The sequence below is a fragment of the Chlamydomonas reinhardtii genome, chromosome 8 (genome assembly GCF_000002595.2).
Source record: "Chlamydomonas reinhardtii strain CC-503 cw92 mt+ chromosome 8, whole genome shotgun sequence".
NCBI lineage: Eukaryota > Viridiplantae > Chlorophyta > Chlorophyceae > Chlamydomonadales > Chlamydomonadaceae > Chlamydomonas > Chlamydomonas reinhardtii.
In genome coordinates, this window is record NC_057011.1 from 1,333,264 (window position 1) to 1,355,763 (window position 22,500).

General features: G+C 64.6%; 3 protein-coding genes across 4 annotated transcripts in view; 2 read left to right on the forward strand and 1 right to left on the reverse strand.

Annotated features, from left to right (window-relative positions):
* Positions 1-3,048, forward strand: part of CHLRE_08g363874v5 (uncharacterized protein) — a 13,659-nt gene extending 10,611 nt beyond the window's left edge. For both annotated transcript variants that reach the window (XM_043064874.1, XM_043064875.1), the window contains exons 20-24: positions 172-317; positions 475-594; positions 794-917; positions 1,290-1,438; positions 1,905-3,048. In XM_043064874.1, the coding sequence (XP_042921876.1) occupies positions 172-317; positions 475-594; positions 794-917; positions 1,290-1,438; positions 1,905-2,045 (680 nt within the window). In that variant the 3' untranslated portion in view covers positions 2,046-3,048. The remainder of the gene's footprint in view (positions 1-171; positions 318-474; positions 595-793; positions 918-1,289; positions 1,439-1,904) is intronic.
* A 3,551-nt stretch (positions 3,049-6,599) lies between these two features.
* Positions 6,600-16,881, forward strand: CHLRE_08g363950v5 (uncharacterized protein). The gene is made up of 10 exons (XM_043064876.1): positions 6,600-7,701; positions 7,990-8,060; positions 8,447-8,581; positions 8,863-9,109; positions 9,386-9,603; positions 9,992-10,162; positions 10,444-11,453; positions 11,745-11,994; positions 12,162-12,869; positions 13,107-16,881. Exons 1-10 carry the CDS (start codon positions 7,305-7,307, stop codon positions 15,507-15,509), a joined length of 5,610 nt encoding a protein of 1,869 aa, XP_042921877.1. The 5' UTR covers positions 6,600-7,304; the 3' UTR covers positions 15,510-16,881.
* Positions 16,882-19,380: 2,499 nt separating this feature from the next.
* CHLRE_08g364000v5 (uncharacterized protein) overlaps positions 19,381-22,500 on the reverse strand; it is a 15,366-nt gene continuing 12,246 nt past the window's right edge. The window contains exons 17-18 of the mRNA XM_043064877.1: positions 22,189-22,500; positions 19,381-22,074 (exon numbers count right to left, since the gene is read on the reverse strand). The exon at positions 22,189-22,500 is cut by the window's right edge and continues 435 nt beyond it. Coding sequence (XP_042921878.1) covers positions 20,251-22,074; positions 22,189-22,500 — 2,136 coding nt within the window. The 3' untranslated portion in view covers positions 19,381-20,250. The remainder of the gene's footprint in view (positions 22,075-22,188) is intronic.

Sequence of the window (22,500 nt, forward strand, 5' to 3'; positions counted from 1 at the left end):
GCACAAACACTCCACGCACGCCCTCCCACAACCATCCGCCCGCACCCTCCCAAACCATTGCTCGGCTCGTGCTCTCCCTGCACCCTTCTTCCACCCCCCCAGCCAACCCCACCCCCACCTACCCTGGCCCCCATCCCACCCCCACCCTACCACCCTCCCCCACCCCTCCAGACCCGCGCGACGCCAAGGACCGCATGCTTCAGGCTCTGGCCATCTGCGACCGCCTCAAGCGCAGCCTGGCCGAGCACAGCGGCACACTCATGGCGCTGCTGCAGCCGCCCGCAGACACACTGGCGGCCCGGCTGGGCATTGCGCAGGTGTGTGTGGGGGGGGGGGCGGCAAGGGCAAAGGGGGGAGGGGAGAGGAGAGGAGAGGAGAGGAGAGGAGAGGAGAGGAGAGGAGAGGAGAGGAGAGGAGAGGAGAGGAGAGGAGAGGAGGGGATGAGTCAAGAGTCCACCACCCCTTTACTTCCAGGCTGCTGTGGGCGGCATTGGTGAGGAGGTGGTCCGCGGCAGCAGCTCCGCCCCGCTGGCGCAGCTGCTGGCCTGCCTGGAACCGGCGCTCAGGCGGGCCACGGGCGGCGGCGTGTGGCAGGTGGGTGGGTGGGTGGGTGGGTGACCGACCCGCGTGCAGCACACATCGTTTTGTTGTTTTATATGCAAATATACATTCGTCATGACTTGGCTTTTGTGTCATGCTTTTACACACGCACACGCACACAGACGCACGCACACAGACGCAAACCCTCCCCGCCCTGCCCTGCCCCTCGCCCTGCCCCCTGCTCCGCTCTCAGGTGGTGAGCCGCGGCGGCGACCGGCCTGTGGTTGCGGGTCGGCTGCGTCTGGTGCCGCGGCTGGAGGCCGTGCAGCACGAGGTGATGGCCGAGCCCACCGTGCTGCTGGTGGAGGGACTGACAGGTGGGGGGGAGGGGGAAGGAGGGAAAGGGCTGAGCGGGGGGGCTGAGGGGAGGGCAGGGGAGGGGAGGGCAGGCGAGGGGAGGGCAGGGGAGGGGAGGGGGAGGGTTGTAAATTCCAGCCCAAACTAAACCAAACCAGGCTAAAACGAGGGGAGGGGAGGGCGGGCCGGGACAGTGGGCTGACACGGGTCGAAACAGGACACACACGCACACATATGATGCCCTGCCCTGCGTGTTTGTGCCCTCTACGAGTTCGGCAACTCGCCCGCACTGCGACACGCCGCGCACCCCATTCCCGCCGCCGCCTCACCCCCTTCCCTGTGTGCACGCGCATGCATGTGTGTGCTCTCCTTTCTCACAACCGCACACACAGGTGCTGAGGAGATTCCGGAGGGCTGTGTGGCTGTGTTGGTGGGCAGTGCGGCGGAGGGCGGCGGCAGCTCCGTGCCGGACGTGCTGAGTCACAGCGCGGTGCGGGCGCGGAACATGGGCGTGCTGCTGGCGGGCTGCCACTGCGCGCAGGTGAGGGGAGGGAGGAAGGGAGGGAGGGAGAGAGGGAAAGGGAGGGGGACGGGAAAGCGAGGGAGGGAAAGGGAGGGAAAGGGAGGGAAAGGGAGGGACAGGGAGGGAAAGGGAGGGAAAGGGAGGGAGGGAGGGGTTGTATGCCCGGGCCTAGGAGGAGATAAGGTAGTCTGCTCCGAGCCCAAGTATCGCATGACCAAGAGGGGTAAATGGCAGGCGGATGGTAGGGTGGCAGTTGGGGAAGGGCGCACGGAACCGCACGCCACCACAACCACCACAGCCCACCCCGTGCACCACCAGCAACACCACGTTCACTCGCATCCCACGCACACACCCTGCCCTCATGCCCACGCCCCGCCACACACACACACACACACACACACACACACACACACTTCGTTTTGTTGTTTTCTTTTCAACACACACACACACACACACACATACGCACACGCACACGCACACGCAGACGGTGGCCCGCATCAGCGAGGCGGCGGGCTCGCGCGTCATGTTGCGGCTGGAGGGCGCCGACGTACAGGTCAGCTTCAGCAGCGGCAGCCGCAGCGGGGCCAGCAGCGCCAGCAGCAGCAGGAGCAGCAGCAGGCAGTAGCGGGCTGGGGCGGGCCGCGGAGGGCCGTGGACGGCCGTGCGTGTTATGTGTTCTGGTCCGGTGTACTTCAGAGAAAGTGCGGTGGTGTGGCGTCGGTGCGGTTGCGCGTAGTGCTGACATGGTGTAGGCATGTGTTGGCACGCCGTACACACGCACGTACGCACGTGTCATGCACAGCACAAAGCCAGGTCGTAACGGTACGGTTGTCCTTTCGCAGTTACACACCGAAAAAACATGTGACTCGCAAATCAACCTGTCTTCTTCACTGTATTGAGTGTTGCAGCGGCGGGTTGCAGTTGTTGTGCGGCCAAAGGATTTGCGTCCTATACGGTAATCTAGGCACAGCGCCGCTCTTGCGGTTGTCAAGCTCTCGCGGTCTAGCAGCGCGGTTCGAGTTGCAAGCTGCAGTCCATATAGTACAGCGGGTCTTGCTGATCGATTTGCGGTAGGGCAATAAGGTAATGGTGTCGACTGGGGGTGATTGCCTGGTTGGGGGCGCGGAGGGCGGCGTGTCACAGCAAGCCCCTTTCCGCCAGACCATTTGAGAGAGTATAGCATGGCGTGGCATCGCATCGCACCTGGCACCTGGCCTGGTGTACGGTATGTTGGTGCTACTGGTGAGTATCAGGGCGCTAGCTCGCACGCACTGGAACAGCGCACCCATGTCAAGTCGATGGCATGCAGATGCGCCTGTGTGTGTGTTCATGTGCGGCGTACGTCATCGTCGTGGAGGAATGCATCAGGCTCCTGCTGGCCGGCTGGGCTGGAGGGCTGCTGGTTGCTGCCCACCGCGTGCGTGTGTGCAGCTGCTGCTGCTGGTGGTGGCGCGGCACCGGCTGCCGGCTGCTGCGGCTGTTTGTGGCGGCCCTTGTAAAACAAATGCTGGACCAAGTACGTCGTCCGGGCAGCCGCCTGCAGCGGTGGTGTGGGATGGGGGCGCGGCGCACGAACAGCCGCCGGCTGCTGCGGCAGGTCGCGGCAGCCCTTGTAATAAAGTAGCCCTATCCACACATACACCTGCTGCATGCAACACCACCGCACGCAACGCAGCAGCAGCAGCACTGCTTCTCGCCTGCGCGCTCATAACTGCTGCGAGAGCAAGCACCCGGTTCGGCGCCCCAGTCACGCACCCACCCGGTCCCTCGGGCATTCGGTGCCACGCCTCCACCGGTCCACCCTATTGCGGTGCCCATCCCGCGGCCAGCGGTTGCCAGCACATTTGCACACCTCAAGCACCGACCCAATCAAGGTTATCAAGCCCGCCCCGAGATGTGCGTGTGGGTGTGCCGGTCCAGGGATCCAGGATAAGCTAGCGCAAGCGCGCTCGCGGCGGTTGGTGTCTTGCGCGAGTCTGACTGCACCGCCGCACCGTGCGCCATGCCGCCATGTTAACCGCGCGTGAACAATGGCACAGCTGCTTACATACATCAGCTGCACGCAACCGGTCGTGGCCTAGCGCTTGGCCTTGCGCCGTTGCGTGGGTCGCGCCAAATAGACTTGCCTCGGATGTCGCCGCGGCGCCTTCCTGCCGCTCAGACGTGCACACCAACAGCAGCAAGCGCGCTGCAGTGCATTACACGACCGCAACACACACAGTTGGGCACACCGGCAGGCGTGCAGGGCCGCCGGCTGGCGACAGGGCTCGACCCACCATCGCGCGCACCTGGCAGGCCACCAGCCCGCTCGAGGCAGCGGTGCTGGGTGCCGGTGCATGCCTAGATATACGCTCCCAGCTGTGCTGCTGGAGCCCGCCCCCAGCTTCATAGCCGGGGGCGTGTCAACAACCTCAAAAACCCCCAATTCAAATGCGTTCACGGAATGTCCGTTAGATGCATGTTCTGAATTCTGATAGTTGAGAGTAGTTGAGAACACCTGAGAAGACCCCTTGACATTGTAGTGTACTTTGCGCCTGTAATGAGGGGAGACTCTCTGGTCTGTTGGACGCACCGGGTGGGTGGGGAGCCCTACCCTCGAGGGTGCGGGGCTCGAGCCCTAGAGGCAAACCCTGGAGGTGCACGCACCCTGGAGGCACACGCGCCCAAGGGACCGCCACAGCAGCCAGCCTGGCATGCGCCCCTGGGAGAAACGTTTTGCTCCGCGCACGTCCGTACCGTACCGTATGTCGCGATACATCCCCGGCGGGGCATGACAGTAACACAGCCGTGCGAGTCCGGGGTCTGTACCTTCGTTGAGGTAGGTGGGTCCCAATGAGAGCCGGCGACCCAGGGGCACACCCTGAGGCCCCCACAGCAGCCAGCCCGGCATGCGCCCCTGGAGAGACTTTTTGCTCCAGCGCGTCCATACGGTACCGTAGCTACGTGGCCATGCATCTCCCGCGGGTCACGTACGGTGACAAGACCATGCAGGTCTGTACCTTTGTGGTTCCCTGGCGGGTCTACCTCTGGCGGGTCCCAATGAGGGGGGGGGGGTCGTTAGACGTTACCCTTGACCGTCGGGCGATGCTGTTACGGTCTTGTAGTTACGTAGATACGGCCGCCAGCGGGGGCCGGGGCCGGTACCTCGAGGCCTTGCCATACACCGCGTAGATGCGCCCATGGACAGATGCCCAGCCTCCGAGCCATGGGTGGCCAGTGGCCAGCAGTGGCCACAAGGACGTCCGGGCCGCATCGCCCTCCCCCCCCCCGCCCCCAACGATAGTAAATACACATGCGGCTGGGGTGCAGGAGGCCAGGTGGGTGTGGCCGAAGGTGATGACCAAGTGACCGGGATGTGCTTGGAGTGATCGTGGGGCATGGGAAGGCCGCAGACACCTATCGATGCTCACCACTCAGGACGACGTCCATCGCAGGAGGCAATCAGCACGGCGGAAGCGATGAGGGGGGAGGGGCTGCATGCTCCCAGCGGTCTGACCCAGCCAGCACTGAGGAACCGTGCGGCAGCCCCCGAAGCAACTGCAGCCGCACACCTAAAGGCTAAAGCTTTATGCTGTTGCAGAAACCTGCAGCTTGCCTTGCACATAGAAGCCCTGAGGGCCTGCGTGAGCGGCTTGCCTCGAAACCTGCCTGCCTTGCTAGCTTGCGCAAGCAAGCACGCTCGCTGCCTGCAACGTATCATCATCGATTATCATCATCAGCTCATTCATTTATATATGCACACAGGGACGCCTGCAGAGCAGCTGGCCATCGATAGAGCTCTACCCACCATCACGCGGCGAGCTCGGTGATGGCCGGTGCGGGTAGCACCAGCCGTCTCAGGCGAACACATAGTGATATGATATGCCATGACATCGGCCGGCGGGTGGGGGACGCCCCAGCCTCGGTCTGAAGCCATGGATCTTTCTATGAAAACACCAGGGGACCAAGTCCCCTGGTACATACCGCTCTAATAAGTTGCGTTCCAATCATCCTTGTGCATATCGCAGCCAAAGTCACGTACTACTTTGACATGCGCACGGGTTCGAGAAAACTCTGCACACTGCTGGGCATGCCCACGGCATGCTCGCGAGCGGGCGCGTGGCGTTGCTGTTGACCCGTGTGGGGTTGACACGCAGGATGGGGACCGGCGTCCTGCGTGAAAACATGGGGATGGCTATGGGTTTCATGCCAAAGGATTCTCTAAGTGCCTTCTCGTAAGGAGTTGTGGTCAGTGCGCCCGCCTGCGGGGCTTGCGCCACCTGTGTGCGATGTGGTGTGTCTCGCTAGTATGTCTGCCCTGGACTTTGGTCGGCAGCGTATGGTTATGGCCGGGCTGGCGGCGCGAGCGAAGCTGCCGTATGACCCATGTCTTCAGTCGGCGGTTGGGGGACGCCCCAGCCTCTTCATTTATCTTTCATTTATTCATTAATCACTGCCAATTGAATTGCGTTCGAAGTGCAGAGGATCTATGATGTGCTTTTGATATGTGCCGTCACGCTCATCACCTGACGCTAATCACAGCGAATGCCATTCACCCTGCTTGACACGCGCACGGGTCTGGCAATACGCTGCACACCACGGGATAACGCCAGCTGCACCACTCTGCACTACACCCGGTCCCATTCCTTCCCATCACACGCACCCAAGATGCGTGGGCACGGCAGCTAAGATGCGTGGGCAGACCATCCCCGCCAGTCGAGATGCGTGGACATGGCACCCCAAGATGCCTGCGCAGGGCTACGGCTACCCCAGCACCCTCAGATACGCGTGCGCGGGGGTCAGGTTGCCTCTGGAACTTAGCTGCCAGACCAGACTCACCCCGCCAGATGCCTGCGCTAGGCAACTTTCCCACCCTCCGCACCTTGCGACTCTTTGTTAGGAGGGAAATCTTAAGGCCCTACCCCTGAGCCCCACAGCCACCACTGTATAAGCGCGCCCATGATGTCCAGAGGGAAAATGGCGCCGGGTGGTCCTAAATGCGCTGTCTTTGAACCCCGCACGAACGGAGGGTGGGAAGCTCCGCCGACCCGGCTAACTCGGAGGGGGGGGTCGGTCGCCAATCCACCATTTTTCGGCTAACCCAACTAGCAGCAAGCGCCCCCACTTGCCGAAGCCGGGGTGTTTCGGCCCCTACATACAGAGGTTTCAGCCGAGAGGTTTCAGCAAGTTCCACGATGTCCAGAGGCGTAATGAGCGTACAGTAACCTGGTAACCTTGGGGGACGCCCCAGCCTCGGCCTGAAGCCATGGATCTATCAATAAATACGTCCTATTGAATTGCGTTCTAATTGCGGGTTTTGTTGTAATTTGCAATGTGCACTAAACTATCATAGCAAATCCCATTTTTCCATTTTTCCAGCGAATGCCATGCTTGACACGTGCAAACGTGCACGGGTCTGGGACTACGCTGCACAAAACGCCAGCTGCATCATTCTACACTACACCCGGCAATCTGCACTACACCCGGTCCCAACTCTTCCGATCACACGCACCCTTCGACTCTTTGTAAGGAAATTCAAAGGTCCCACCAGGGGAGGGAAATTTTAAGGCCCTACCCCCACAGGCACCACTGTATCAACGCGCCCACGATGCCACGGTGTCGGGAAAACGGTGCTGGCCAAGGTCCTACTTGCCCTTTGAGCCCCGCACGAAACACAATGGGCGCCCGCGATATGACCTGCCATACTTGATCCTTTCGCTGTATAGCTGCGATAGCTTTCACCGCCCACACGGGACGTTGCATTATGCAACTCTTAAAAGGTTCTGGACGCACCTTGCTGCAAAGTCAGCTGCAAAGTGTGCATGTCTGAATGTCTGTCGCTCTAGTCAATTCAATAATGGCTTCTTGATAGATTAGACGACTGAACGAAAATATTACAAAACAGATGTCGCAAACTATCAAGACTGGCGCGCGTGAGGTGGCCGCGAGTTTGGCGGTCACAATGGCGCTGCTCGTGTCGTGCTTTCTGTACCTGCGGAACGACATCATGGTCTCTCAGCAACCCTGTGAAATGACATACATGTACGCTCAATACGAGCCGGTGGACATGCCTGCCGAATTGCTGATCTCGGCGGGCACGCGCGCGCGCTCAGCCGGAGCCTCGTCGCGCTCCAGCAACGCCTCCGGGTGGCATCGCGGCGACTCGGTTGCCCAGCAGGAGGTGCCGGCCTGGGGTCGCGACATGACCGCAGCCGCAGCACGCGTGGCGGAGGTGGCAGCGGAGCTTGCTGGCGACCGCCACCGTCTGTGGCGCTACACCGGCGAGAGCAGCCACGGCCCAGGTAGACACCCCCAACCGGCCGCACACAAGATTGTCCATGAAATGAAATCGGTTGGATGCTTTGCACTTTGCAATGCTGCGCCTGCGTGCCAGCCCACCAGGCGGGGCACCTGAGCGGGTAGCTGTGTGCGCGGCCGGCGCACAGCCGACCTGACGGCAGCACCATTGCAAGATTGAACACCAGCAAAGGCAACCGGCGCTAAGTGCAGCAACAATGCACTGCATCTCCTGTTTACGCGGACACAAACAACAGCCCTACATCCCCTTGCTTCACACGGACTGTACGCAGGCACGGACCCGAGGGCGCCGCCGGCGCTGCCCATTCTGTTCATCCCGGGGAACGGCGGCGCACACGAAATGGTGCGTGGCGGTTTGACTCTCCCCCCTCCCCGCTGTGGCGGTGTGACCCCCCCCTGCGGCGGTGTGACACGGCTGACACCCCTCCCCCCTGTCCCCTGTGGCGGTGTGACGCCCCCTGTCGCCCCCGTTACAATCGTGTTGTATAACTGCGCCCACAGCCGGCCAGTGTGCGGGAGCTTGGTCGGGTAGCAAGCAGGGGGCTGTGACCGGAAGGGGGGAGCGGAAAGCATCATGAGCCCTCGGGCTTCCGCCCGTCCGCCCTCCCGCCCTCCGCCAGCCTGCCTCCGCCTCCCTCATCTAGCATATTGCGAACCCTCCCCCTCCCCTGCCCCTCTCCTTGTTCCTCTCCCTCCCGCACCCCTCCCTCTCCCAATCCCACCCCTCAGGGCCGCTCGCTGGCCTCGGAGACGGCTCGGCGGCTTGGCCGGCTGGGCCCCGGCGCCAGGCTGGCGGGCGCGGGGGCGGACTGGTACCTGATGGACCTGGAGGGGGAGTGGAGCGCATTTGACGGAGACACGCTGGTGGGACCGGTGGTTGGGTGGTTGAAGTGGTGGTTGGGGTCGTTGGGGTGGGGTGCTGCGAGCACTGAGTTGTTCGGCAGAAGCGCGGTGGTTAAGAGTCAGGCAGGGAACTGGGTGCGTGGAGTACCGACGTGAAGGGTGGAGGAGACCTTAGGCGGGCGGAAGGGATGTGAGGGGCCCGCAGCGCAGCCCCAGGCGGAGTTCTGATTGACACCGCACCTCAACCCTGTCCCACGCTCGTTTCGATCCTGTGTTACACGCACACGCTCATTCACGTGCAGGAGCGGCAGGTCAGCTTCATGCTAGCAGCCATGCGCCATCTGGCCCGAACCTACAACATTACTACCGCCTGCAGTAGCGACAGCAGCAGCAGCAGCAGTAGCAGTAGCAGTAGCAGTAGCAGTGGCAGTAGCTGCCGGCCCCGCACGGGCGCTACAGCCCACCCGGGAATGGTGGTGGTGGGGCACTCCATGGGCGGGGTGGTGGCGGCGGAGGCCATTGCGCGCGCGGCGGCGGAGCCCGACCTAGGTGCGTGTGCTGGGAAAGCTCAAGGGGAAGGGCAAGGGCAAGGGGACAGGGCAAGGGGACAGGGTAAGGGCATGCCAACCAAGAGGTGGACGCGCTGTGTGTGTGTGGCTGTGTGTGTGTGTGGGGGGGGGGGGCGACAGGCACGCTAACATATCGAGCAAGCCAACAGTTAGTGCTACTGGGTGTAGGTTTCTCCCACTCCTCTTCCTGCTCGGCTAGACTGCCAACGCTGCTCCCGCCGCCGCCGCCACCCTCCACTGCCGACTCGCGCTGCAGGCCCCTCCCTGGTGGCGCTGCTGCTGACGCTGGGCTCGCCCCACGCACGGCCCGCGGTGCCCGGCCACCCCTCCCTGCTGCGCTTCTACCAGCGGGCGGCGGCAGGGGCGGCAGGCGCAGGCGCAGGCGCAGGGGCGTCGGGGGCGGCAGGAGTCGGGGCCAGGGGGCGGCCGGTGGTGCCGGTGGTGTCGATTGGCGGCGGCGCAGCGGACGTGCAGGTGGGTGCGCGATGAGGCGTGGGGTGGGTGTGCGATGAGGCGTGGGGTGCGAAGTGGGACTGTGGAGGCAGGGCGGTGAAGGCGCGCGCATCGCTGCGGCTGGGTTTCATGCCGCGGCGCCGTGCTGTCAGTGCTGTCTGCATGGCAGGGCCGCCGTACTGCCGTACTGCCATACCGCCGTACCGCCGTACTGCCGTACTGACAGGCCGCCACCGCGGCAATCATTGCCAAGGCGCAGCCTAGCCAGGAGCCACTTCGCACCTGACAACCCGCAGCACCAACCCCGAACTCCTTACTGCCCTCCTTATGTACCGGTACGCTCCCACCGTGCGGATGCGAAACCTCCCACCCTCCCTCCCTATCTCCCTCTTTCCCGTACCCGCTCCAGGTAGCGGCGGCGCTGACGGACCCCTCCTCGCTGGCCCCCGCCGGCCTGTCCCGCGGTCTGTCGCTGCCCGCCGCCAGCCCCGGCGCCTGGTGCCCGGCCGCGCACAACAGCCTGGTGTGGTGCAACCAGCTGGTGGCGGCGCTGGGGCAGGCGCTGGTGGACATGGCGCAGGTGGGGGCGTGTGTGCGTATGTGTGTGGGGAGGGGGAGGTGCGTGTGCGTGTGTGTTTTATAGAGAAAGAGAGGCTTTGTGTATGTGGCGGTGGTGGGGATTGAGGTGGGTGTGGGGTTGGGGTGGGTGATTGGGGTTTGGGGTGAGTAGCCGGGCGCAGGTGTGTAGGTGTGGCCGCAAGAGGCTTGATGCGATGTGCAGCTTGCAAACCTGCAAGCAGCCTGGTTTGTTCAGGCCGTATGCCTCATGCAGTGTCGCCCGTTGCCGCGTCACCCACACAGGACGCGTTTCCCAGTCTGGACGCCGCCCGTAAACCCGTCCCAACAGCCGCCACCGCCGCTGCCGCCAACAAGCCACCGCGGCCGGGCCCCTCGGGCCCCGGGGGCGAGCTCGCGACCGCCGAGTTGGACGCGGCCTTGCGGGAGGGCCACCGGCCCGACAGCGCTGACGGCGGCAGCGGCAGCGGCAGTAGCAGCAGCTATAGCAGCGATGGCAGTAGCAGTAGCAGCAGCGGCAGTAGCAGCCCGCCGCCGGCGGTGTGCGGCCCCGAGGGACTGGGGCGATGGAGCTGGGCGCTCCGGCGCGTGGAGGCTCGGCTGGGGCACCCCGCCCAGCCCTACCTGGCTACAGCCCTCATGGCTGCTACAGCCGCCGAGGCCCGCCGAGGCCCCGACGCTACTGCCGCCACTGCTACTGCCTCCGAGGCAGCAGCACAGGCAGAAGCTACATCCGAGCTGCTGCGCCGGGCCAAGCCGGCGCTGGCGCCCGCCGCCGCCGGCGGCGCCGCCTGCGGCGGCGCCAACCTCGCCTGGTACCTGCAGTACCAGAGCCCGGCGGCGCAGCCGCGCCAGGGCCGTACGGCACTGCGGTTACTGCCGTACGATCTGGTGGGCGCGCCCGGCACTGGCCGTACGTTTTCGTGGCGGTTGGGCCGCTGGCAGGGCGCCGGCGACGCCTCGCGCCTGCCTCGCGGCTGGTCGGGCTGGCTGTCGGGCGCCCAGCCCTGCACCGCGTTCCGAGTGTGGCTGAGTGTGGTTGTGGAGCAGCCCGCTTCACCGGCTACTGCTACTGCGGCTGCTGCTACTGCTGGTAGCAGCAGCGGCAGTAGCAGCAGTAGCAGTGGAGGGAGCGGCGGCGAGGGGCGCGAGGCGCTGGAGGAGCTGGAGGCGGAGGTGCGGCGGGCGGCGGCGGCGCCGGCACGCACGCTGCGGCACGACGTGGAGGTCACGGCGCTGGCGGCGCCGCTGCCGGCGGTGGTGCCGGAGGGGCGCTGGCACGTGCGCAACCGCTCGTGAGTGGGTTTGTTCTAAAGGGTTCTGCCGTGCCTCGCCGTGCCGTGCCTCGCCGTACCGTGCCGTGTCTTCTGTGGTTGGTATCGTGTGGGGTTCCACTCCTCGCCGTTTGGTACCAAAGTCATTGTCATGCCTGGGATTCCCGCCTTTACTGGGCTTGACATTGACTGCCCCGACCTTCCCCTGTCCCCCTTTTCGCTTGGTTTGGTTTAGTTTGAGATGGTATGCACAACACCCCCCCTCTCCCCTTTCCGCCCTCCCCTCCTAACCCCCACGGCCCACGCACACAGGGCCTGGGGCGAAATCCAAGGGGGCCGTGACTACCAGTCCCGCGCTGCCTGGCTGCTGCTACTGCCGCCCGCCCTCGTGGAGCCGCTGCTGCAGCTACAGCCCGGCGCGCCGCCGCTGCGGCCGGCGGGGGCTCTGGGGGGCGGCAGTAGCAGCAAGCCCACGGTGACGCTGACGCTGACGCTGTGGCTGGCGGCGGCGCCGTCGTATGAGCCGGCGTTTCGGGTGGTGGCGGCGCCGCTACTGCCGCCGGTGAGTGCTGGCTGCTGCAAGCCCGCCCGCTGTGTGCTACACACGTTGCAGCCTCCTTGCATACTTGGCTACAGCATGACATCGTGGCTTTAGTGCGCTAGTCCTGACATAGTGCCCTTTAAAGCGTTTTGCCCAGACCTTGCGTCCCTCCGTCCCTCCCCAAACAGCACGAGCCCGCCGACCGCCCCCTGCCCCTGCGCCCCTCGCCCGGCTCCCCCGAGGTCGTGCTACAGCGCCAGCCCCGCGCCTCCTCCCTGTCAGCCGCTGCTACCGCCGCCAAGAAGAAGGGCGCCGGCGCGCCGCCGCCGCTGCTACTGCCGCTGCAGCTGCCGCACCTGACGCCGCCGCTGCTGCTCCCCATCCCCGCCGGCGGCGCTGCGGCCTCCAGCAGCAGCAGGGGCAGCAGCGCCGGCAGTAGCGTCAGCAGTAGCGGTGAGGCCGGCAGTAGCAGGACGTACACGCTGGAGGACGGGTCCGCTATCCGTGTGGAGCGGGCGCTGGCGGGGGAGGCGGCGGCGGCGTCGCCGCTGCGGGCGGCGCTGACGGCGGCGGCGGTGCGGTGGCTGGGGCTGTGGCGCTACGCCGCCCTCCGAATCACCGCGCTGGACTCACGTGGGAGACCGCTGCTACAGCCGCCGAACGCTGGGAGCGCGGCGAAGGGAGGCGGCAGGAGCCAGCGCCGGCGCCCGAGTGTGGCTGGGAAAGGGGGCGACGAGGGGGAGGAGGAGGAGGCGGAGGAGGAGGAGGAGGGCGGCGCGGGCGCGGGCGTGGGCTCCTGCCTCTATCCGGTGGTGATGCTGGTGGGAGGCAGTAGCAGTGGTGGCAGCGGCGGCGGCAGTAGCGCGTCTGACTGGCAAGCTGCGACACTGCTTCAGGTGAGGCAAGCGCAGTGGCACGGCACCTGGACGCACCTGCGAGCACTCCGCCAGCAGCCGCCCCAACCCGACCGGTTGCTCTGTCCACCCCCCGCCCCTTCCATCGTAAACCCACCACTCTCTTGTGACTCCTGCGAGCCCCTGCGAGCCCCTGCATACCGCGACCTCTTCTCTTCTCTTCCTGCTAACCTCTACAGCCCTCGCCTCTCCCCAACTTCCTCCCCCTTGAACCCACAGGTGAGCGCCAACCACACCTACCACTCCCTGGAGCCCTGCGCCGCCGCCGGCCCCGCCGGCTGCGCCGCCGCCGCCGCCCTTTTGGATCCAGCCTGCGCCCACCGCGTGGAGGTGGTCCCCTTCCTGGCCGCCCGCCTGCAGCAGCTGCTGGGAAGCCAGCTAGGAAGACTCTGGCTAGGCGCCCAGCTGGCGGCGCTGGCGGCGGCGGGCGGCCTGGCGGCGGCGGCGGCGGCGAGGAGGCGGGCGGCTGCCGCCGCCGCTGCTGACGCAGCGGCGGCGATGGTGGATGGTGGCGATGGAGGCGTGTCGGCGGGAGCTGGGGAGGAGGGTGGCGGCGGAGGTGGAGGCCGGTGGCGGCGGCGCGGTGGCGGCGTTGGGTTTGGCGGCTGGCCGCTTCTGCCGCTGGATGCCTTGGATGTGCTGGCAGAGGTGATGTGGCGGCGGCCGGTGGCGGCGGCGGCGGTGCTGCTGGCGACGGCCGCCACCACCGCACTGATGGCACACGCTTCCTCCGCATGGGCCGCGGCCGCGGCGGCGGCGGCCGCGGCGGCCGAGGCCGGCGCCGAGGCTGCGGCGGCAGCCGGTGGCGACGTGGCGGCAGCGGTGGAGGCGGGCCTGGCGGCGGTGGCGAAGAGCTGCGGCGCGCTGGCGGCGGCGTGGCCGCTGGTGCGCAGGGGCGCAGTGGCACTGGGTCTGTGCCCGCTGCCCCACCTCGCCGGCTGCGGCTGGGGCGCGTCGGTGTCGGAATGGCCCGGCGGCTTCAGTGCCTGGCTGGCGGCTGCCACAAATGCCACGGCATCAACAACAGCAGCCGCGGCAACGGCAACGGCGGCGGCGCCTGTGGTGCTGGCGGCGCCGCCGCTGGATGGCGAAACCCTGGCCGCGCTGGACTGGGCGCTCCTGGCGGCGGCGGCGGCGCTGACGGCGTGGCTGCTGGCGGCGCCGCTGCAGCTGGCGGCGGCGGCCGCCACCGCCGCCGAGGCCGCACTCGGCGCGGCCTGGTGGTTGGCCGCCGTCCTGCCGTACCGGATTGTAACGGCGCCCATGGCGGCGGCGCGGCGGCGCCGCCAGGCGGGCTCGTCTGGATCTGGATCCACGGGTCCGGCGGCGCCTGGCGGCGGCGGCGGAAGTGGCGACGTGGTGCTTGGCCCGGCGGCGCGCGCCGGCCTGGCGGCGGCGGCGCGGTGCTCGCTGCGCGCGGCGGCGCTGGCGGCGGCGGTGGTTCTGGCCGGCCACGCCGCCGCCGCCCCGGGCGCGGTGCTCTTGGCGGCGGTGCTGTCGCTGGCGCAGGCGCTCAGCTCGCCGGCGGCGGTGCTGCCGTCGCCGCCGCCGCTGCCCAAGCCGCCGCGCCGGCCGGCGGCCGTCGCCGCCGGCAAGAGGGCCGGCGCCACAGGCGCCGGTGCCGCCGCCGCCGCCGCCGCCGCTGCAGGGAGTGCGGGGCCGCCGCCGGATGGCGACAACGCCGCGGCGGAGGTGGCGGCGGGCGAGGACGTGCCGCAGGAGTGGTGGCGCGACGCGTGGTGGGACGAGCCGTGGCGGGAGGACATGAACGAGCCGTGCTCACGTGATGGAGACGGTAACATGGCGGTTGGTGGCGTGGCGATGGCGGGCGGGCAGCGGCGGCGGCGGTTGACGACGGCCACGGCGGCGGGCCGGCGGCGCCGGGCGGCGCTCCAGGCCCAGCACGCGGCGCACGAGGCAGCGGTTGCCGTACGTCACTGCCGCCTGGCGTGGCTGCTGTACTACGCCGCGTACGGCGCGTGCGCGGCGCCGGCGGTTGTTGCCGTACTGCGGCGGTTGGTGCTGCGGTGGGCGGCGGTTGGGCGGCTGGCGGGCGCGGTTGGGGAGGCGGCGCTGGCGGCGGTGTCGGCGGCGTCGGGCGGGCAGGTCCTGGGCGTGGCGGCACTGGCGGCTGGCGGGTTGCGGGATGCGGTGGTAGGCGCGCTGGCGGCGGCGTGCGGCGGAGCGGCGGCGTGGGTGGGTGACCTGGCGGCGGGCGGGGGAGTGGGGCAGGCGGGGTACGTGTTGGCTGCCCTGCACTGTGCCGCGCTGGCGGTGGCGGCCGCTGCGGAGGCGGCGAAGGGCCATGCGGCGGCGGCGGCGGAAGCCTCCGGTAGCGATGGGTCGGCAGCGTCGGGGCGGAGTGGTGGCGCTGGCAAGGCCGGTGGCGGGGGCGGCGCTGTTGCTGGCGGCGTGCAGGCATCAAGCAGTGGGGCAGCAGTGGCGCAAGGGCGGGGGAGCGGTCGCTGGGCGGTCTCCGCAGCAATCCGAGGGCTGGCGGTTGTGGCCGGGTGTGTGGTGCTGGCTATGGCCTGGTGGCTGGGCGCGGCAGAGGCGGCGCACCTGGTGGCGGCGGGTGTGGCTCTTGCGCAGCTGGTGCTGGTGCTGCAGGCGGCTTCCTAGGAGGTGGGGTAGAGCGTGGTCAGGTCAGACTGTCAATGGAAGTCGTTCACGTTAGGGACACGGAAGCCATTTTGCGTGCGCGGAACACTTCTCGCTCCGCCCGAGTTTTCCATTGCCTAGGGTCGCTGTGAGCGACAGCCTGGTTTATTTCCATGGCATTCCTGTGTTGTTCAGGTACTCGCTTATGGCGTTGGGTAACGGAGCCGAACCGTTCCTGATGGGTTTCGATCTTGCGATCTTGATGGTCCTCCGGCACCCAACTCCGGCAGCGTGGCGCAAGACCACGCGCGTACAGAGCCCACGGGCGGGCGGCTTTTAGCTGGTAGAGGTTACATGTGGGACGACAGCCGTGGACTACGCCAGGGCCCCAAAAACGTACGAGACACGCACGCTCACCTGAGGAGAGATCCCCGAATGACCCCCATGCTCCTCGCCTCCGGAGAGGGGAGGAGCATGAGGAACCTTATGGCGTTGGGTTGGGCAGCATTAGCAGTGCAGGTCGGCCGTTGCTTGCTTCCACAAGGGCTTCCTCAAGGCGGATAGCTGCTGTGGCCAGCTGCTTTTGTGTAATGGGCAGGGCGACCTCGGCCCACCGTTGGGTCTGCTGCTGGGAGGCTGGGTTCCGGGCGCCGGCCTGTGGTGCCGGCCATAGCTGTATGTAGGTCCGCGGCTGGTAACTCTGCGGGGACTGGTTTGAGGTCGAAGTTGCCTGCAACTGCACTGGTGTATTCACGCGCTTCTATGCATGCAGCGTGCGTGGCAGGGCATAGGAGGATGTCATCGATGCGACTGTGGTATGGGGCCATGCCCGGGCGTGATTGTTTATATGACCATTCGGCGGTGGTAGTGGTGTCTCCGCGGATAGGGTGCAGGCCACTATCGGCAAGGAACCGCTGGTGTGCCCGGTCCGCCGTGTCGATGGGACTGTCCCGCTCATGTGCTCGGGTGATGGCATTTAAGTCTCCCGCGGTGACTAGGTGGTGTCCGCACGCGTCCGCCCGGCCTATCACGTCCGTATGTGTCGATTGCCTTACTTGCGGTTTGCATGCCCTCTCGTGCATAGATGCCCTGCACATTGAGAGGCGTGCACCCGGGGGTCTTCATTTGAACGTGTAACACGTAGCCATGGAGTGTTGGTGGGGGCGTGCGGTGTGTGACACAGCCAAGGTCACTGTACCAGGCGGAGATGGCCACAGCTACTCCAGTGCTACCGCGCGCTGTGGCCGCGCGGGGAGTAGCGCTACAGTAAAGGCGGTATCTGTAGCAGTACCTAGCCCACCCCGGACATAACTCACTGTAGAGACTGGCAAGGGGTTGGAGATGTCCAACGGATGAGACTTGGGTGACTGCGTAGTCACTAGACGACTCGTAAGAGGCATAAGTTATGGCCCAGACAGGGGGGGGGGGGTAGAAAGCTCAATCAGGGTAGTACTTGCAAAGTTATGGGCCCTCAAAATTCAGGGTCGGTCGTCGGGGCTGGGGGTCCCCAAGGTTTCGTCACGCGGATGTGGGTGGGACTGCCAGATTTCGTCTCTGTGCCCTAAACGCCCCTCTAAACGCTCCGCCCATTAGCACAAGCACTAGCACACATTAGCATGCACATACTAAAGCAGGGTTGCGTAGTACGCGACCCTCTCTCCATAATACGCGTATTAATACAGCGTACTAGGAAATTCTAGTAGAGTACGAAAATACGGTGCATAATACGCTGGGCCACGAAGTCCGGGGGGAAAGCCGGTGCAAGCACGACACGCGTGCCCGCACCAGGCCCGAATCGGTGTGAATTTGGATTTGCGCGGTCATAGTCTTCTAGCGGAATTTCCGTCAACCTATTATACTCATATTGTTTTAAAAAAATCCAGCTGCAACGTGCGGGGAGCAGCCATGGTTCGCGAACTTGGACGGACAACAGCCCTCGCGCCCCTCGCCCGCCACGGCGCTGCCACGGCCCACCCCGCTGGTTTCCCCAGCACAACGTATTTTCCCACGTACTAGCCGGCAAGGGCAGCGTACAGTACGTAGTACATAGTACGCGTACTACGAACTACGCAACCCTGTACTAAAGCATTTGCAGAACGTTTGGCCTCTGGAAAGCGGCCGCATGTCCGTCCACATCGGCATCGTAGTAGCGTAGAGCCCCGCTCGAGCGTCTCTCACTGGTGTCATGGAGACTATGCGAACTGATGCTAACTTGTAACGGCCAAGGCTTCGTGTGTAACGGCCAAGGCTGCCGCTGGCCATCGAGCGTGACATGAATCCCAGGTAGGATTCTTCACATGATTCCGGCAAGAGAAAGTCCACCGATCTCTTCTGGCACACAATCCCAAACATCATATGTACAGCGCAATTGTAAGCTTAAGCGCACGCCCCGGTAGTCTGACAGAAGGGTCGGTGGTTGGCCATGGACACGTGGACATGGTGGCATGGCTGTCAGTCAAGTTGTGCCTCCAGCTGAACCGGAGGTATACAATTGTAGAGCTCGCCGAATGCAGTCGATTGACACCGACATGGCTAAAGACCAAAGGGTTTTGAGGGGGTTTTGAGGGGTTGCACGGTGGTGGGGGTCGTCGGTCGGTCGGTCCGGAGGGGGGGTCGGGAGGTTTTGGGACATGGGGTCTGGAGGTTTAGTTCGTACCCCCCCCCCTGGCATTATGCACCTACTTTTAGTTTCTTAAGGGGGTGTCTGTTGAGGAAGTTCTGGGCCGCCAAAGTTGGGCGGTCGGTCCTCGTCCCTGGGGGTCGACCCCCTCCCCACTTTGGCGGCCCAGTAACTTTTGGGTTTTGGGAGCCCATCCTGGCGGATTTCGGGAAGCGCCCCACAAGCAGAACTAGGGGCCACCCGCAGCAGTACGAGGCTCATATTATGACGTAATAAGCACAAACAAAGCGTGGGAGGGCTAAGTTCCGCGTCCGGGCGTGGACATGTCGGGACATGTCTCCACATTCAACACATGCGCACTGACACAGCTGGGCTCTGAAGCGCTGGTGCGCACGAGTTCACGTCTAACAAGGCTGCCGATGCACATTGTACATTCGTCACGCGGCAGAGAGTTGAGCGCGAGGTGGTCTGGGTCGAGGGGATTTCCATGGATAAGATCCCGCCGGTGACCTAAGTCTCAGAACAGGACCGCTGATGGCACGGAGTGATAGTGCTCGTCAAGAGGAGTCGATTGACACCACTTGGGTATAAAATGGAGGGTTTTAACCCCTGAACGACAAGGTGTTGTCCGTCGGGGGGTCGGTCGTCCCCTCAAGGCCCTATAGCACCCAAACGATCGTTACGATCGCTGTTACCTAGGTCGTAGATCGTTACCCCTCCGGCATCGTTACGATCTCGCTACGATCTGCTTACCATCTTAACCAGCCATGGTAACAGCCTGCTCACGGTCTACGAGGCGCACATGTAACCATCGCTTGGAAGGTCGTTACCCGTTACACATTGGCCCGTTACCCGGCGACTGTGACAGTGTGACAGTGGTCTGTGGTCCCTGCTCAACTCTTTTCATGCCGTGCTTCGTGCATACTGTGCTTCTCTAGGGGGGTCCCGGGGGATTTCGGGGCATGGGGTCTGGCACTTTGTTTCCTACCCCCCGCCCCCTGGCCCAGCCCTGTCTCGAACAGGGATCGTGACAGTAGATCAATTACAACTGGCGCTGGGCGTGCTGATGGCTTAACTCCGCGCCATTGGCTGTGCCTCTCATCGTGTCACACCTTGGCGGGCGTTCCGCCCACAGTCCTTCTTTTTGGAAGGCTCACTTGATTGAGTCAATCTTCCCTGTCCGTTTGGTCTCGGTTAGGACAACTATGTCTGCTTTCCACTGGGCTAGGTTGCAGAGGGTGAAGCTGAGGTTGCCGGGTTGGCCGGTGGACAAAATTTCTGAGAGCAGTCCCCGGGGACAGGCCCGTACATTGTGGGTCACAATGTGTATGTATGGTGGTGTTGGTGCTGGGGGGTCCCCTGTGTGTGTGTGCCTGGTTGGGTTCCGTGTGGGCGTGGTTCCTTCCAGAATATGTATGCAGCATGCAGCTCGCGCCCACCAAAATGGCTCCTTCCCAAGTTCGCAGACAGCCTCCGCAGAAACCTACGGCCGTATGTATGTCCTCCTGATCCCCGCAATCCCCCCTGACCCCGACACCATCACATCGGAACCACACAGTCCACACCCGATGTTGATTACGTACTGTGCCAACATCACCAAGTTCCCAGCACCTTAAATACAGACCAGACATCCAGGATAGACCGCTGACACTAATCACAGTGGCACAGTGGCAAGCACTGCGAACTTCTCCCCCTCCTTACCATGCTAGATAGATGTGTCCCACCACCTGCAGGCACGAGAGTGCCGCGACTCCCTGCCTGATCGTGCTGTCGCCAGCCTCAAGAACATCGTCCTCGCACGTTGGCACCAAAAGGGCCAACCGGTGGGCGACCCTGGCGCAGTTTTCTAGTTGCTTGGGCTCGCTCCCGGTAACCTACACTACTGCCTTGTTGAGGGGCAATTATCTCTTAATCTATGCTTTGATACAAGATGCTAAGGGGTACGCACCGGTGGACGCCCCAAAATGCAGCATTACTGCACATTCACAGTGTGCTTACCCATATAGCAGTAACGGCACCCTCCACAGCCATCAGCTGACGCTTCCACTGCTACACACAGCAACGAATGGTTCTGGTGGGTCATAGCCCCAATGCAAGGGAAACATAAAGCTATATGTATGGCGTGCTCCAAACACTGCTGTGTTAGCATACTGAGTGTAGCCTTGTACTAACTGGCAGCATAAAACGCGCATGCCACATGCGCAGGGTCTCATCATGGCTGCCGCTGACAAGGCTGCAGCCGTCAGGGCTGAAGCACACGCTGGTAACCGCGCTGCTGTGTCCGCTGAGCTTGGCCTTGCACTCCCTGCTGGCGACGTCCCACACGCGCAGCGTACAGTCAAAGCTGCCGCTGACAAGGCTGCGGCCGTCAGGGCTGAAGCACACGCTGGTAACCGCGCTGCTGTGTCCGCTGAGCGTGGCCTTGCAGTCCCCGCTGGCGGCGTCCCACACGCGCAGCGTCTTGTCGTCACTGCCGCTGACAAGGCTGCGGCCGTCAGGGCTGAAGCACACGCTGGTCACCGCGCTGCTGTGTCCGCTGAGCGTGGCCTTGCAGTCCCCGCTGGCAGGGTCCCACACGCGCAGCGTCTTGTCTTCACTGCCGCTGACAAGGCTGCGGCCGTCAGGGCTGAAGCACACGCTGGTCACCGCGCTGCTGTGTCCGCTGAGCGTGGCCTTGCACTCCCCGCTGGCAGGGTCCCACACGCGCAGCGTCTTGTCTTCACTGCCGCTGACAAGGCTGCGGCCGTCAGGGCTGAAGCACACGCTGGTGACCGCGCTGCTGTGTCCGCTGATGATGAGCGGGGGCTTGCCGTCCCAGAAGACTGCGCTCCACACGCGCAGCGTACTGTCCAAGCTGCCGCTGACAACGCTGCGGCCGTCAGGGCTGAAGCACACGCTGGAGACCTCGCTGCTGTTTATGCTGTTTTTCCTGATGTAGAGCTTGGCCTTGCTCTCCCCGCTGGCGGCGTCCCACACGCGCAGCGTCGTCTCCTCATGGCTGCCGCTGACAAGGCTGCGGCCGTCAGGGCTGAAGCACACACTGGAGACCGCTCTGCTGCGTCCCCAGAACTTGGTATTGGCCATGTACTCCCCGCTGGCGGGGTCCCACACGTGCAGCGTCTTGTCTTCACTGCCGCTGACAAGGCTGCGGCCGTCAGGGCTGAAGCACACGCTGGTGACCGCGCTGCGGTGTCCGCTGAGCGTGGCCTTGCACTCCCCGCTGGCGGCGTCCCACACGCGCAGCATCTTGTCTTGAATGCCGCTGACAACGCTGCGGCCGTCAGGGCTGAAGCACACACTGGAGACGACGTTGATCCTGTCCCGGCGGTGATCCATCCAGAGCGTGGCCTTGCACTCCCCGCTGGCGGCATCCCTCACGCTGAAACTGCCGTCATAACTGCCGCTGACAACGCTGCGGCCGTCAGGGCTGAAGCACATGCTGACAACGTTTCCGCTGTGTCCGCCGAGCTTGGCCTTGCATTTACCGCTGGCGGCGTCCCACACGTATAGCGTACTGTCGTCACTGCCGCTGACAAGGCTGCGGCCGTCAGGGCTGAAGCACACGCTGATAACCGCGCTGCTGTGTCCGCTGAGCGTGGCCTTGCACTCCCCGCTGGCGGCGTCCCACACGCGCAGCGTCTTGTCGTCACTGCCGCTGACAAGGCTGCGGCCGTCAGGGCTGAAGCACACGCTGATAACCGCGCTGCTGTGTCCGCTGAGCATGGCCTTGCACTCCCCGCTGGCAGGGTCCCACACGCGCAGCGTCTTGTCTTCACTGCCGCTGACAAGGCTGCGGCCGTCAGGGCTGAAGCACACGCTGGTCACCGCGCTGCTGTGTCCGCTGAGCGTGGCCTTGCACTCCCCGCTGGCTGCATCCCACACGCGCAGCGTCTTGTCTTCACTGCCGCTGACAAGGCTGCGGCCGTCAGGGCTGAAGCACACGCTGGTGACTGCGTTCTTGTGGCCCTGCATGTATGGATGGGTACGTGCATGTTTTATCACATTATATACTTATTAATCCGCACCTTGATTGCCTTCGACATATATATGCATGCATACATCTGCCCAGCATGTACTTACCACACAGACAAAGTCACATGCAGCATTCCACTGCGGTGATCCTCCAAGGCTACCAAGGCTGATGCTGGGCACCCAGGGGCACACATCGCTGAACTGCTGCACGAACCAGGCACGGGCCTCCTGGAACACTGCAGTCCCCGTAGGAGCCTTGAGAGCTTCCATGATAGGCAAGGCGTTGTCCTCGCCGCTCAGGGCCCCGGCACATTGCATCATCCACCGCACGCTGTCCTTTCCAAACGGACTGAGGTGTGGGCTGCTCTTGACTGGCCGCAACGCTCTGACTGCATTCCGACCAGCCCCGCAATTGAAAAT

Bases quoted from the DNA above. Each gene is read 5' to 3' on its own strand.
- CHLRE_08g363950v5 (XM_043064876.1), top strand. From the start codon at position 7,305: ATGTCGCAAACTATCAAGACTGGCGCGCGTGAGGTGGCCGCGAGTTTG. The intron at 7,702-7,989 runs GTAGACACCCCC...GACTGTACGCAG, and splicing joins CGAGAGCAGCCACGGCCCAG to GCACGGACCCGAGGGCGCCG. The intron at 8,061-8,446 runs GTGCGTGGCGGT...CCCACCCCTCAG, and splicing joins ACGGCGGCGCACACGAAATG to GGCCGCTCGCTGGCCTCGGA.